The sequence below is a fragment of the Oncorhynchus gorbuscha genome, linkage group LG11, assembly GCF_021184085.1.
Source record: "Oncorhynchus gorbuscha isolate QuinsamMale2020 ecotype Even-year linkage group LG11, OgorEven_v1.0, whole genome shotgun sequence".
Taxonomy (NCBI): Eukaryota; Metazoa; Chordata; class Actinopteri; order Salmoniformes; family Salmonidae; genus Oncorhynchus; species Oncorhynchus gorbuscha.
This window is the reverse complement of record NC_060183.1, coordinates 47616382-47632325: the sequence shown is the minus strand read 5'-3', so window position 1 is coordinate 47632325 and position 15944 is coordinate 47616382. Positions and strand designations below refer to the sequence as shown.

General features: G+C 42.2%; 1 protein-coding gene across 4 annotated transcripts; it reads right to left on the bottom strand.

Moving 5' to 3' along the window:
- Window positions 1-6116: 6116 nt before the first annotated feature.
- Window positions 6117-10070, bottom strand: zmat5 (zinc finger, matrin-type 5). 4 transcript variants are annotated; one of them, XM_046369864.1, is made up of 6 exons: window positions 9898-10070; window positions 8808-8984; window positions 7556-7618; window positions 7384-7464; window positions 6959-7067; window positions 6117-6815 (listed from the first exon to the last, which is right to left on the bottom strand). In XM_046369864.1, exons 2-6 carry the CDS (start codon window positions 8932-8934, stop codon window positions 6665-6667), a joined length of 531 nt encoding a protein of 176 aa, XP_046225820.1. In that variant the 5' UTR covers window positions 8935-8984; window positions 9898-10070; the 3' UTR covers window positions 6117-6664. The 4 variants fall into 4 exon arrangements, with proteins under 4 accessions (XP_046225820.1, XP_046225823.1, XP_046225822.1 ...); XM_046369867.1 differs by lacking the exon at window positions 9898-10070 and adding an exon at window positions 9481-9870; XM_046369866.1 differs by lacking the exon at window positions 9898-10070 and adding an exon at window positions 9538-9870.
- Window positions 10071-15944: the final 5874 nt, after the last annotated feature.

Sequence of the window (15944 nt, the reverse complement as noted above, 5' to 3'; positions counted from 1 at the left end):
TGATTCGTTTTTTTTATGAGCACGGGCTTATTTATATTACAGCATATTGGAGGACTGCCATTCATATTCCACTCACCCAGCTCAATGTAACATCAATAGGTTTAGGCTACTATAAAACACAAAAAAATGTCCTGTACCGATCATGAGTTTGCTACAACCTAGCCTATTATTTAAAGTTTACAATGTAGGTGCACAGGTAAAGAGAATTTTGAGTAATCAAGGTGACAGTGACACATTCAATACCGCCTTGCACACTCTTTTTTTCTTTATCCCTTTTTCTCCCCAATTTCGTGGTATCCAATTGTTGTAGTAGCTACTATCTTGTCTCATCGCTACAACTCCCGTACGGGCTCGGGAGAGACGAAGGTTGAAAGTCATGCGTCCTCCAATACACAACCCAACCAGCCGTACTGCTTCTTAACACAGCGCACATCCAACCCGGAAGCCAACTGCCCCAAATTTCCTGGAGGAAACACTGTGTACCTGGCAACCTTGGTTAGCGCTCACTGCGCCCGGCCCGCCACAGGAGTCGCTGGTGCGCGATGAGACCAGGACATCCCTACCGACCAAGCCCGGACGACGCTAGGCCAATTGTGCGTCGCCCCACGTACCTCCCGGTCGCGGCCGGTTACGACAGAGCCTGGGTGCGAACTAAGGGACTCTGATGGCACAGCTGGCGCTGCAGTACAGCACCCTTAACCACTGTGCCACCCGGGAGGCGCCTTGCACCCTCTTGCCTGCATCTATCTGATCTAGGGTGTAACTATTAGTCCAACAGTTGCAAATTTGAGTTTCTATTGGACAAGCATGTTTATCTCTGTTTGCTTCCGTTTAAGAAACGTTTTCAACAGAATCGACGGAATGAATACACCCCTAATCACACACAAACAGCTCACTTTCATAGCTGCCACATAAAAACAGCATGATCACTTTGCTCATTGTATATATAATTCCTTCTTGCAACTATATATGTGCTCTCCTCCTCTCTCCTTTTTCCTTCACTTGTGGACTTCAGTGCACAACGTGTTAGCTGTCTGTGACCAGGCGAAAAAACCTTTCCAGGCCAAACCTTCATATTATGATCGCTAACCGCTACACACAGCCTACATCATTGTCACTTCATAGTCAACTAGAACTATTAGAACTTAGTAAACCCGCCACAATCATGCAGTACAGTGTAGAGTCAGAAAACAGTTAAGCAGCTACACCAACGGCCCCAGTTACAATATATTAATAAAACCAAAAGCTTACATTGACTTGGAAGAGTTCCAGTGTTGGATAGCTATAGCTAACTAGCTAACATAGCATGCCCCTTTGTTTGAGCCGGGTGTTTGAGTAGGCTAAACTAGCTAGCTGCATAAGCAGTTTAGCCATTACACCGGTGGGCCCCGGTGGCAATAAATGAATAAAACCAAAAGCTTACCTTGACTTGGAAGTTCCAGTATTGAATAGTCATAGCCAGCTAGCTAACAAATCATCCTTCTCTGTTTGAGGCGGGTGTTTGAGTAGGCTAAACTATTTAGCTGTATTTGCTAGTTAAGTAAATGTGAAAGTAAAAAAACACAACCAAATCTCTCTCTCTCTGTTGCGTTTCCTTAATTTTGGAAATGAATGTTCAAAACTGTTAAACTATTGTCTGTCTCTCTCTTTGAGTCAACTACTAACCACATGTTATGCACTGCAGTGCTAACTAGCTGTAACTAATGCTTTCAGTACTAGATTAATTCTCTAATCCTTTGATTGGGTGGAGAACATGTCAGTTCATGCTGCAAGAGCTCTGATAGGTTGGAGGACATACTCAGGAAGCTGTCATAACTACTGTGTAAGGCTATGGGGGGGTGAGAACCATGAGCCTCCTAGGTTTTGTATTGAAGTCAATGTACCCAGAGGAGGACAGAAGCTTGCTGTCCTCCGGCTAAACATGGTGCTACCCTACAGAGTGCTGCTGAGGCAGAACATTGTGTTTTAATCAATTATCTGGTTAAGTGAATCTGTATTTAGTATAGTTTTATCTAAAAAAAAAATTTTGTTTCACCATTTCGATTTTTATGAAATTCATTGAGGAGGATGGTCCTCCTGTTCCTCCTCTAAGGAGCATCCACTGAAGAGTAAGATGAAATGTTTGGACGGTTTTAAAACAGGATCTACGTTTGGAATAGTGCCTGCAGGTACTAAATTACTGAGAGGTAAGAGAACAACTGGGGGTAAGCCTTGGACTTGTTCCCCAAAAGGCGATGCAGAAGGTTGCTCGTCTCTTAATTAAATGCTTAGACTTTTGGTGCTCGTCTTGGGAAGGGGAGAATGTGCCCAATCTCAATAATGATTCATTCATCTATCTCGGACTACCTACCAATGATGGGTCCAACCAAGCAGCCGCCTACACCATGAATATATGATAAATTATCCCACTTTGTCTTTACCAACTATTATTGCGGCATAATACATTAATCAACCTTTATTTTCCATTCATTTTCAATCAACCTTTGAATTCCAAACAAGGCAGGGAAAAGGTTTATTAGATACTTATCAGCCAAATATTAATTTCCAATTGTTTTATGTTGTCGTTTTCTTGAACTGCATAATGATCGACATTCTTACCATGATAATTCCATGTGTTGACCCTAATTCCAAGCTATCTACTAGTGGGATATATAAGATGAAAAGATGACATTAATGATTAATGACCAATCTGTGAAATGAGGTTTGACCTGGCTGGCATGTGCTGCTCCTCAAACAACTGAATCAACATCAACATCTGTTCCTGGTGCATATGCTTTCAGCAGACAAGCTGAAGACTTGCTGCTAGGGAACCATTTCTCTTACAACTGTGTGTGTTACAAATCAAAAGTAAAAAAACGGTAGTGTTGATTTGGTATTTACTCTGCATTTAACCTTAATCGCATACAGTTCAGATTCGATGCTTGAATGACTGGATTGTGAAAAACAAACCGACTCACAGTCACAGCGAATGGACCTCTGCTACTGCCTGGTGCCTAGAGCACAAGTCAATAACGAAACATCTGTAGGGACTTCTGAAGAATAACAAAAACACAAGCTGCTTTTAGTAACACCTATGTCAAACGCAATCACTCTCGCCAGAACGTTCAACGTCAACCTGTTGTAAAATAGCCTACTGCGATATTTCCAAGACACAGGCAACTTGTTTAATCATGGATTCAAGGAAGACCGCCTCTATGTGCAACAGAGCTCCAGTGGGACTCGGCGTTGTAAGTCTCTTTTGCTAAGTTGAGAGAGAGCTTGTTGATGTGTCACATTTCAGCAGGGAATTGACTCAGTATTCAGTACTGCAACTTCTCATTTGTGGAGGTTAAGGTCTTAAAGAGCAGTTATTGTGGCACTGGAGAGCAGTGCAGCTAAAGGGCACAGAGTGTACTGACAATTAAGCAATCAATGCAAGCTGCATATTAATGACATTGAAGTTACTACTGATAGCTAAACACTGTTGCACTTGGAATTGTGTTTGGGTACAATGACTGTACATGTTGGTGAATAGTTTGAGTACATGCAAAACTACAAGTGTGGATGCAAGTCATCCACAGTAAAATGTAATAACTTTTTGGTAATTACCAACTTCATTATGTGAAGTTATTGTATGCCTGGGAATCTCAGGGCCAGTGACACATGTCAAAGCTCTCGGTGGCAGTTACGCAGACACAAAGGCTTTGAGACAAGTCATTAACTGTAGTCCTGCTCCAATATTGGCCTTGCAAGTTTTTATCACAGAGCCCAGAGATGCGAGACAGCCAGCACGGTCATAATAATCATCAGAATATTATTCACACTGCCGGCCAACCAACCAGGGAAGGATCCAGCTGTCCTGTCATCTCCCTCGGGGAGCCTATCTGAAACAAATTGAAAATGTTCTTTTAGGGTGTAGCAGTTTCGGTTTCAATCTGTGTCACTGTCACAGGAAAGGCAGACGCTGCCAGGAAAGGGTCCCTGTCACAGGGTGATGGGACATCCTACCAAGATCTGGGCTGGACCGTAGCTGCCTGGCACATATGGACAGGCCTCCATTAACACACTAAAGTAATGTCCTGAATACCACTTGTTCTGTTATCCCCTAGTTGATCTTGCAAGTGAAACAGGGGAAATAACAATATGTCCAGTTAAAACACTATTTTATTACCAGAAGATAGAAAATGTAAAACAATTTTGTTACAAAAGTGGCCAGCCATCCTTGGCGAGGTAATCACTCGTGGACAGACTACGTAACCATAAATGGTATCGTAGATCTGTCATGATACGGGAAGGTTTGATAACGAGCAGCATTAGTTCCCATGCTTTGGACAAATCACAATTTTCTCTTCTTTCGAAAAACATAAGGGGAGGGAACATTTGGTCAATAGACTTGCCTGTAACTCAGAGAGAGGGTAGAGCTCTTTGTTCCGGTTCCGATACTCATTCTCTTAATACGGACCAAGAACTTAATCGGAGGTAAAACAGTATGCCATCCATTATAAATAAATCCCAACATGGACAAACCACTTTCCATTCACATAGAATATGTGGAGGGAAGCAAATGACAAAATACAAAAGTATTTTTAAAATAAACTCAGCACAAAAAATAAACATCCCTTCTTCAGAACCCCGTCTTTCAAAGAGAATTTGTAAAAATCCAAATAACTTCACAGATCTTCATTGTAAAGGGTTTAAACACTGTAACCCATGCTTGTTCAACGAACCATAAACAATTCATGAACATGCACTGGTGGAACAGTCTAAGACACAGTTATGAAAACTTAGGACACTATAAAGAGGCCTTTCTACTGACTCTGAAAAACACCAAAAGAAAGATGTCCAGGGTCTCTGCTCATCTGCATGAACGTGCCTTAGGCATTCTGCGAGGCATGAGGACTACAGATGTGGCCAGGGCAATAAATTGCAATGCCCGTACTGTGAGACGCCTAAGACAGAGCTAGAGAGACAGGACGTACAGCTGATCGTCCTCGCAGCCCAGACCACGTGTAACAACACCTGCACAGGATCGGTACATCTGAACATCATACCTGCAGGACAGGTGTAGGATTGCAACAACTGCTCGAGTTATACCAGGAACGCACAATCCCTCCACCAGTGCTCAGACTGTCCGCAATTGGCTGAGAGGATGGACTGAGGGCTTGTTGTAAGGTCCTTACCAGACTTCACCAGCAACAACGTTGCCTATGGGCACAAACCCACAGTCGCTGGACCAAACAGGACTGACAAAAAGGGCTCTTCACTGACGAGGCGCGGTTTTGTCTCACCAGGGTTGATGGTCGAATTCGCGTTTATCGTCAAAGGAATGAGCGTTACACCGAGGCATGTACACTGGAGCGGGATCGATTTGGAGGTGGAGGGTCCGTCATGGTCTGGGGCGGTGTGTCACAGCATCACAGGACTGAGCTTGTTGTCATTGCAGGCAATCTCAACTTACAGGGAAGACATCCCCCTCCCTCATGTGGTACCCTTTCTGCAGGCTCATCCTGACATGAGCCTCCAGCATGACAATGCCACCAGCCATACTGCTCGTTCTGTGTGTGATTTCCTGCAAGACAGGAATGGCCAGCAAAGAGCCCAGATCTCAATGCCATTGAGCATGTCTGGGACCTGTTGAATCGGAGGGTGAGGGCTAGGGCCATTCCCCCCAGAAATGTCCGGGAACTTGCAGGTGCCTTGGTGGAAGAGTGGGGTAACATCCCACAACAAGAACTGTCAAATCTGGTGCAGTCAATGAGGAGATGCACTGTAGTACTTAATGCAGCTGGTGGCCACACCAGATACTGACTGCTACTTTTGATTTTGACCCCCCTTTGTTCAGGGACACATTATTCCATTTCTGTTAGTCACATGTCTGTGGAACTTGTTCTGTTTATGTCGCAGTTGTTGAATCTTGTTATGTTCATAGAAATATTTACACATTTAAGTTTGCTGAAAATAAAAGCAGTTGACAGTGAGAGGACGTTTCTTTTTTTTGCTGAGTCTATATCACGGTAGCCACTCCTGTTCTGCTGCTTTCCTGAGGCCATCATTTAAAAAGCATTAGAACCTCACCTTCTGTACATTTCCAACTCGGAATACATTTTCTTGAATACGAGGACCTACTCAACAAAATCTCTGCATGCACGCAACTGAATTTTAATGTAGTCGGTGATGGAGAAAATCAATTAAAATGTGTTACAAATTCACTCACTTCTATCAAGTAAAAGTTTGAGCCCTAATAGCAATTAATGATCCGTTCTTGCATCACCACATCAAACTGAGAAAAAAAATGATGACCCAGGTTTAAAGCTCCCATGCAGTATTTCTAAATCACTGTATGTCTAATAAATGACTGTGTGTTTATTTCACGAAAATATTTATTTCCCTGAGGCTCCTTTTGCCATTGAAATGCTCAGTCTGATTGTGTGGGCGTGTTGATACAAATGTAAATATATTAACATACACAACCCTGATTGGCGGATAGGATCGTCTTGACTCTGAGCCTACCCTGCTTACCCCTTCAAAGTAGGATGCGTATACAAATAAAAGATGACTGGTCATAGGTAAGAATAATCAGATCAGTTACCAAAAAAAAAATCCACCCCACCTGAACAGGTTGAAATTCCAGTTCAGGTTGTTATTTTGACCTCAGTGTAGAACTGCCATTAACTTCACTGCCCCTTCAACCCCATTCAGTTCTGACTTTGACTTTCCATCCTCCAAGGGGAGGGGGCAGAAGGGAGGGAGGAAGGTCAGGAATGGTGAGGAAATGTGGCGGTATATCATTCTCTGGTTGATTATCTTCATCCTCCTCATCTTCCTCTTTCAGAACACTGTAGAGAGTAAATAGAGTCAAATAGTTTAAGAAAAGGGGAAAAGATTATTTTCACACTAAGTATCAAATCTGACTCCATGCAAGCGTAAATAACACTGTATGCAAGTACTGACAGCCTTTGACCATTGATTCATACTGTACCTTCCACTGCTTAGGGCGGCTCTCTTCTTCTCTCTCCTGGTGAGCCACTCCTCTATGCTCCGCTCAGGGGACGCTCTGTGCTCCGGGTCCTCTCTGCTCCGTCTTTCATCTAGACATTAGACTACACCTCTTAATATGGATTTCATTAGCACAATCACCTTTGGAGCTTTGAATTCTGAGTGAAATTAGAAAAGATGATTACTATTAGAGATTTCATTGAACCACCTAAATTAACAGAGTGGCATTGTGTGTTCATAATTGAAATACCAGAGTACTTGCCACCATAATGACAGAAAATTGCGATTCTTAAAAATGTTATCATCGTGCAAGGTGCGACAACAACAACAGCATTGCCCATAAATTAACACTCTCAATATGAGGACCATGTCCATGGCAGACAGTGCCATCTTGTGGAAACAACTCACCTTCAATCTGCATTCTTAGGTTCTCCATGTCCCTCTCTGACATGTGAGAGAACCTACAGTTGTTGCCAAACACACACTGGCCTGATGCAAAGGACAAAAAAAATTAAGCATTACACACCGATAGTTGTAAGGGTCTTTCATTAAAATGTTCATTATATATCTTTGTCTTTACCCGTCTGAAGAAATTTCCTGCAGGGTTTCTTAGTTTGTTCATCATACAGGATGGCTGCTGCATCTGTGATGAAAGAAGAGGTGTCATATTGTCCTCAGCCTGTTATGACAAGTACCTGTCAGATGTCGCCAGAAGATACCAACCCTAACGGAAAACGCACAGTAGCCATAGCAGCCACTTTGGAATGGCAGTGTCAGCCAATTATCTCCTTTGTTGTTCAACGTGATGTGCCATTCAATAATGGCTGCCGTGGCTACTGCTAGCTAGCGTAAAGACGATAAGGGCAGTGTTCCAGGAATACTGGCTGTAAGTACTTCAATCTTCTCGATGGAGCAGTGTGGATAAAGGTAAACATTTGGAGTACAGTGGCATATCCCCATCCCTGCATTGAGGTATGTTTTCTGACCACAGTGCAGCTCAGTGTAAACAAGCGTAAGGATAGGATTGGTATCTTCTGGGAACTGTCATAACAACAATGGCCTGCAATTTCATTTAGAAAAGGACTCGAACTGAAATGTATTTGATCACATCATTCTGAATTGAGCCCCAACCATCTCTTTATGCTGTTATTTTTGTTTAATCATGTCTCCTAATTGGTTACTGTGTCAAACATTGAAGCCCTGGTCTGATGAACTGAAGTCAAAACATGTCGGCCCTGCTATTTTTTAAATATGTTTACTGAAATGCAAAGTAAATAAAGCCTTTTTAAATCAAGAAGAAAAACAGAGTAACAATAAACAAACGTACAGTCAATAACACAATAGAAAAATCTATGTTCAGTGTGTGCAAATGTAGAAGAGTAGGGAGGGAGGTAATAAATAGGCCATAGAGGCGAAATAATTACAATTTAGCATTAATACTGGAGTGATAGATGTGCAGATAATGATGTGCAAGTAGAGATAATGGGGTGCAAAAGAGCAAGGGGGTAAGTAACAATATGTGGATGAGCTAGTTGGGTGTGCAATTTACAGATTGGTTGTGTACAGGTACAGTGAAGGGTAAGCTGCTCAGACAGTTGATGGTTAAAGTTAGATTGGGAGATATAAGACTCATGCTTCAGAGATTTTTGCAATTCGTTCCAGTCATTGGCAGCAGAGGACTGGAAGGTGACCATCATCCTAGATTTCTGACTGCCCTGACCTGAAAATAACTAACGTAAAGATTTCTCCTAGTCTGAGCTGTTAGTTTTTTTGTTTGTTCTCAAGTTGTCTTAAAACACACCATGAAACTCTTGGGAAATGAAATGACTTACCCCTGAAATTGTCAAACCAGGCCTTTTTAGATCTGTGGTGTTGAACACCATATAGGTGTTTTTTCCTGTTGTGCATGTTGTCCTGAAAGGACCGGTCACAGTAGTCACAGTAATACCGCTTCCCCATGGTTGAGATGCTGGCCTTCACTTCAGTCAGCTGTAGGTACCCTCACATCTCTGAAACAAAACACTCAATGATTTGCAACAATGACCACCACAATATAGGCCTAATCAAAGTGTTAAGACCTTGAGGTGCTTACCAAAAATTCCACTTCAACTTACTGAGCCGGTGGGTAGGACAGTTGGTCCTTTAAACAGAGGGAATTTGAGCCAAAATATCTAAAGCTACTTATTATTAAACAACTTTCCAAACGTGGGTCTGTTTTAGACCCAAGTCCTCTGCTTACCTCATGTCAAAATACAAGTACCCCACAAGTTATTCCTTTTGTCAACATATGGCGCACCTTCTGGACTTTTATTTTGATATGAGGTAAGTGGAGAAGAAGTGGGTATATAACAGAACCACGTTTGGAAAGTCTTTAATAAATGTTATTTCTTTAGACATTGACTCAAATTCCCCCGTGTTAATGACCAAACGTCATGACCACCGGCACAGTACGTTGGTGTAAGTAACGCTATATTTAACTTCTGAGGCGTATTCATTATGCCGAACCTGTTGCAAAACGTTTCCGAAAGCAAACGGAATGAAACGGGGAGGCACTAACCTTACTTTTTTTTCAATACAAACGCTCGTGTTGCTCCGTTTGCTTCTTAAACGATAAACGGCCTCCGAAATGAAAACGCCCCCGGCTTCCTAAACTACGGACTGTTTTTGTGCAACTCAATGCCAATACAAAAAGGTACCAACGATATAGTGTAAACACAACAGCGTTGCTAATAGCAGCTACTACTGGGTATGCAGGCTTTTGCTCCAACCTTACTCTACACAACTGATTATAAAGGCTACTAATCCCGCAACCCCCTGCTCATCAGGGATTTGATTAGTTGAAGCAGGGCTGAGGAGAGTGGAAGGACCGGAAGCTATAACGCAACCTTTGTCTTTCAGTGTAAAGAAATAAACAATACGAACCCTTTTATGTGAGAATTTAAAGACAATCCAAGGGACACTCAGTAAAGGTTTTCAGCCAACGTTACATTTTAGGAAATTATTTAGCTGTAAAATGTTAAATTGTTATGATTTCGACAAAAGATTATTCGGAGCGAATTAATTTGTCAGCATTTTATCAGCAACACTTAAAATAAGTACATCCGGGTCATTGAATGGCGGACTATTTCAAAATAAAAGTCCCCCGCGTAATAGTCGAAAAGTGTCATTAACCTGTAGTTATTCATGATGTATGTTTAAACATTAATACGGATTCATATTTGTTCATATATACGTGACATTTGCATTGCATTTGTGTTTTAGAACATGTTCCAAGGTAAAAGAAATGCCCCCAATGCAAATGCATGACATATTCGTTTATAGAGAAAAAATATATTATTTGTGCTGACATAAAAGTGAGGTGGGGAGTACTCAGTAGGCAAGGTCTACAGAATCTAGATGGTGTCATTTCATGGGGCTCTGAATAATATGGAGTGTTGCTGGACTTTTACTGTGGTCAAACAGCTGAAAATGTGTTGACTGGACACTATATGGCACAAATACAGCACTGTACAGGAAAAAAATATTATTTGTGCTGGTGTAAAAGTGGGGTGGGGAGTACTCACTAGTGTCTGTAGAATATTTATAGGGTGTCATTTCATGGGGCTTTGAATAATATGGAGTGTTCCTGGCAGTGGCATAGCCAGAAATCCGTTGATTGCAGTGCCAGCAAAAATGTAGATGGGCCAAAATTTGGACACTCATTAAATAATCATAAAAGCATAGCCTACCATATACCCAACTGTAATCGATTGCACACAACAAACCATCTAACATGTGATTTTGCATTACAGATCAAATAGTCTTGGTGGCCTATGGAAATCCATGACTCTTGCATTTAACATGTGACTGACATAGAGCTACACATAATAAACCATAAGCCTATAATTAATAGACTATGAGACTCGAACATAATGCATTGGTATAACAATAATACTCCTAACGTAACAGAGTTCACCAACTGTCCGAATACAGCCCAGCTGATGATTTTATTTGGCCTCCCAAGTTTTGTAGTTGTACATAAAATCATGTAAAAACATCAGCCAGTCAACTCCAAGTAATTTACGTTTTGGAAATCTGTTCCAAAGTATTTCCACCCATAATAGATACAGTATATGTGATCGTATACAAATGTAAGCAAGGCTTGAAATTATTATGTTTTAGTAAAATATTATATCTGTTTGGGCTTCTTGTGGTCAATTTTCAGTCTACAAATGATTTGTAATTATGTTCCAGCCCCCTGAACATCCGCCCGGCTGAATGTAGTTGATTATCCCTGCTACATAGACTAGAACAGTGGTCACAAACCTCTTTTTAGTCGAGATCCCTTCATGAGTCAAAATTTGTTAGCACGTGGCCGGCCATGGGCTGATTTAATGAATGTGTAAAGGCTCATCAACACCTATTTCATGCAGTGTATTTGGAATGCATTCAGATCACTTCCCTTTTCCACATTTTATTACGTTACAGTCTTACACTAACATTTATTTTTTTTAAAGTTAAAACTCATCAATCTACACACAATACCCAGCAATGACAAAGCGAAAAAATATCCTTGATGAAAACCTGCTCCAGAGCGTTCAGGAACGTAGACTGGGGCGAAGGTTCACCTTCCAACACGACAACGAACCTAAGCACACAGCCAAGACAATGCAGGAGTGGCTTCGGGACAAGTCTCTGAATGTCCTTGAGTGGCCCAGCCAGAGCCCGAATTGCTGGGTAGCATTTCCTGCAGAAACCTCATATCCCCTAAACCAGAGAAACATGACAATGGAAATTGACACACACCTTTGTTGGACTTACCTAGGTTGACTCAGTTTGGGGAATCAACTGTCTTCCAACTTGATCTCTTCAGCGACCATTGGAGAGAGGCCTCGTTGCTTTATCAGGTATGCAACAGGGTCTCAATACAGTGATTTAGTTGTTTATTGGTCAATTTTGTTGTTACTATTACTGTTTGTGTATGTATGCTTATGTGTTGTTAATTGAATAGAACTACATGAGTTAGGTAGGGTCAATTTGAATTGAAGACAGTCAATTCAATGAGTGATTTGATTTACAAAATGGAGAGAAAATCATTGACATATAGCTTTTCCTTATCATCTTATTTAGAAGTAAATTAAAATACAGTTGAAGTCAGAAGTACATACACTTAGGTTGGAGTCATTAAAACTCATTTTTCAACCACTCCACAAATGTCTTGTTAACAAACTATAGCCTTGGCAAGTGTTTTAGGACATCTACTGTGTGCCTGACACAAGTAATTTTCCCAACAATTGTTTACAGACAGATTATTTCACTTATAATTCACTGTATCACAATTCCAGTGGGTCAGAAGTTTACATGCACTAAGTTGACTGTGCCTTTAAACAGCTTGGAAAATTCCAGAAAATGATTTCATGGCTTTAGAAGCTTCTGATAGGCTAATTGACATCATTTGAGTCAATTGGAGGTGTACCTGTGGATGTATTACAAGGCCTACCTTTTGCCTCTTTGCTTGACATCATGGCAAAATTAAAAAAAATCAACCAAGACCTCAGAAAAACAATTGTAGACCTCCACAAGTCTGGTTCATCCTTGGGAGCAATTTCCAAACGCCTGAAGGTATCACGTTCATCTGTGCAAACAATAGTACGCAAGTATAAACACCATGGGACCACGCAGCCGTCATCCCGCTCAGGAAGGAGACGCGTTCTGTCTCCTAGAGATGAATGTACTTTGATGAGAAAAGTGCAAATCAATCCCAGAACAATAGCAAAGGACCTTTTGAAGATGCTGTAGGAAACGGGTACAAAATTATCTATATCCATATTAAAACAAGTCCTATATCGACATAACCTGAAAGGCTACTCAGCAAGGAAGAAGCCACTGCTCCAAAACTGCCATAAAAAAGCCAGATTACGGTTTGCAACTGCACATGGGGACAAAGATTATACTTTTTGGAGAAATGTCCTCTGGTCTGATGAAACAAAATAACTGTTTGGCCATAATGACCATTGTTTGGAGGAAAATTGGGGAGGCTTGCAAGCTGAAGAACACCATCCCTACCGTTAAGCACGGGGGTGGCAGCATCATGTTGTGGGGGTGCTTTGCTGCAGGAGGAACTGGTGCACTTCACAAAATAAATGGCATCATGAGGAGGGAAAAAGATGTGGATATATTGAAGCAACATCTCAAGACATCAGTCAGGAAGTTAAAGCTTGGTTGCAAATGAGTCTTCTAAATGGACAATGACCCCAAGCATACTTCCAAAAAGGTGGAAATTCAGGAGGGGGGGACTGTCTTCTGTTTGCCTACTAACGAATTGACAAACTCCTCGACCACTTGTTAATTTCCGGGTCTCTTTCCAGTTCCACTATATGGCCTTTTACCAAACAGGAAAACCTACCTATAGAGAATGATGGAGGCCTCTAGTGGCCAAAAGGCAATATTAGCGTAGGCAGCGCCATTGAGGGCTTCCACCATGCTTCTGCCATTTTAAAATAGTGGGTATTCCTATGGGTTGTAGCCTCAAATGGCGCTGCCCATGCTGTCAACCATTCATTTTAGAAACACTTAAGGGCTGTGTTTTGTGTAGGCTTAACCTGGTGTGACATTTTGATAACCGTGTAAAACTCTTCGAAGGTTACTTATCAATTTATTCATCTTTATTTACCCTCAAAAAATGAAATGCTAATTAGCTGCTAATGTGGCTAACATAAAGAACTACAAATACCATGGTGATCGGGACAGACTGCCGAATCGAGTCAAAGGTAAGAATCTCTGGATTAACTATCTCATGTTAGCAACTAATAAATTGGCAACATTTCTTAAATGTACAATTCTGTGAACTCTCTTGTGCAAGTTTTAAATTGACACAATACCTGTTAGCAAAGGTGTCGGCTAGAGAAAGATTTACATGGTTATCAAAACGTCACGCCAGGCAGTTTTAGGAAAAGTACCCAAATCACTCAAGTAAAAGTCACCTAGTAAAATGATATTTGAGTAAAAGTATTTGGGTTTTAGATATACTTAAGTATCAAAAGTAATTGCTAAAATATGCTTAAGTATCAAAAGTAAAAGTGTAAATCATTTCACATTCCTTATATTAAGCAAACCAGACAGCACATTTAAAAAAAAAATGTTTTGTCTATAATTTCCTATTGGGGGAAAAATAAATGGTGGAAAACCGTTTGGAACTATTTCCCTGTTTGACTGCTAGGTTTTATGGGTATCATGACACCTCCACCGTGGCACAGATATAAATGTAACGGATGTGAAACGGCTAGCTTAGTTAGCGGTGTGCGCTAAATAGCGTTTCAATCGGTTACGTCACTTGCTCTGAGACCTTGAGGTAGTAGTTCCCCTTGCTCTGCAAGGGCCGCGGCTTTTGTGGAGCGATGGGTAACGATGCTTCGAGGGTGACTGTTGTCGATGTGTGCAGAAGGTCCCTGGTTCGCGCCCGGGTATGGGCGAGGGGACGGTTTAAAGTTATTCTGTTACATTGGTGCCGTGACCCGGATTACTGGTTGCTGCGAAAAAAGGAGGAAGGTCAAAAGGGGGGTGAGTGTAACGGATGTGAAACTGCTAGCTTAGTTAGCGGTGTGCGCTAAATAGCATGAGTCGTTATACGTGTGATCCAACTTTCAATGTTGTGTTTGGTTCGTAGAAACTCTGGAAACACATCAAATACCAAAACGTGGAGGAATAAAGAAGTGGCCTTATGTTGCGGCAGAAATGAAGCAAACGCCACACTTCAGTTTCCATTCCTGAGTCAATCTTCGTGAACCATCACCTGCATTGACCTGTCACTGCGAGGCTGGTTGTTCGCTATCAGAAACTCCATGGCATGGGTGTCACGCCTTGGTCATTGTATCTTGTGTTTTTGTTATATGTTTGGGTAGGCCAGGGTGTGACATGGGTTTATATGTTGTTATTTCGTATTGGGTTTGTATTATTAGGGGTGTGTCTAGTTAGGCTTGGCTGCCTGAGGCGATTCCTAATTGGAGTCAGCTGATTCTAGTTGTCTCGGATTGGGAACCGTATTTAGGTAGCTTGAGTGCGCGTTGTATTTCGTGGGTGATTGTACCTGTCTTAGTGTTAGTCACCAGATAGGCTGTATTTTGTTTCACTTGTTTGTTGTTTTTGTATTTTCAATTATTTCATGTACCACTTTATCTTTATTAAAGGTCATGAGTAACCTACACGCTGCATTTCGGTCTGCCTCTCTTCTAACAGCAGATGAACAACATTACAGAATCACCCACCACGATTCACAGACCGAGCAGCGTGTGAACTGGCAGGAGCTAAAGGAGGACGCTATGGACGGCAGAAGAAGGGATTATACGACGTGGGAAGAAATCGACAGGTGGGCAGCTGACCCAGAGCAAGTGCAAGAGCCCGCCTGGGATTCCCTACAGCAATGCGAAGAGGGCTATACACGGATGGAATCGAGAAGGAAAGCATTGCTATACAGAGCGAAAACTGAAGGTAACAGGGGAAAGCGCAGAGAGAGAGTGGCTGAGTCAGGAAACAGACCTGAGCCTACTCTCCCTGTTAATCGTGAAGAGCAGTTGCAATGGGAGAGAATGCATCATTTGGAGATTTGGACATGGGAGGAGGAATTAGACGGTCAAGGACCCTGGGAGCAGCCGGGAGAATATCGCCGTCCCAAGGAGGAAATAGAGGCAGCTAAAGCGGAGAGGCGTATGTATGAGGAGGCAGCACGGCGACGCGGTTGGAAACCGGAAAGTCACCCCCCCCCCCAAAAATATTGGGGGGGGCTAAAAGGGAGAATAGTTATGCCAGGTAGGAAACCTGCGCATACTCCCTGTGCTCACCATTGGGCTAGAGAGACCGGGCAGGCACCGTGTTATGCTATGGAGCGCACGGTGTTTCCAGTGCGGGTGCAGAGCCAGCTGCGACACATACCAGCCCTTCCTATTGGCCGGGCTAGAGTGGGCATCGAGCCAGGTAAGCTTGGGCAGGCTCGG

Coding starts and splice junctions, on each gene's coding strand:
- zmat5 (XM_046369864.1), bottom strand. CDS start 8,934: ATGGGGAAGCGGTATTACTGTGACTACTGTGACCGGTCCTTTCAGGAC. Junction 7,465..7,555: donor CAGGAAATTTCTTCAGACGG/GTAAAGACAAAG, acceptor CCTTTGCATCAG/GCCAGTGTGTGTTTGGCAAC. Junction 7,068..7,383: donor CCTAAGAATGCAGATTGAAG/GTGAGTTGTTTC, acceptor TCTAATGTCTAG/ATGAAAGACGGAGCAGAGAG.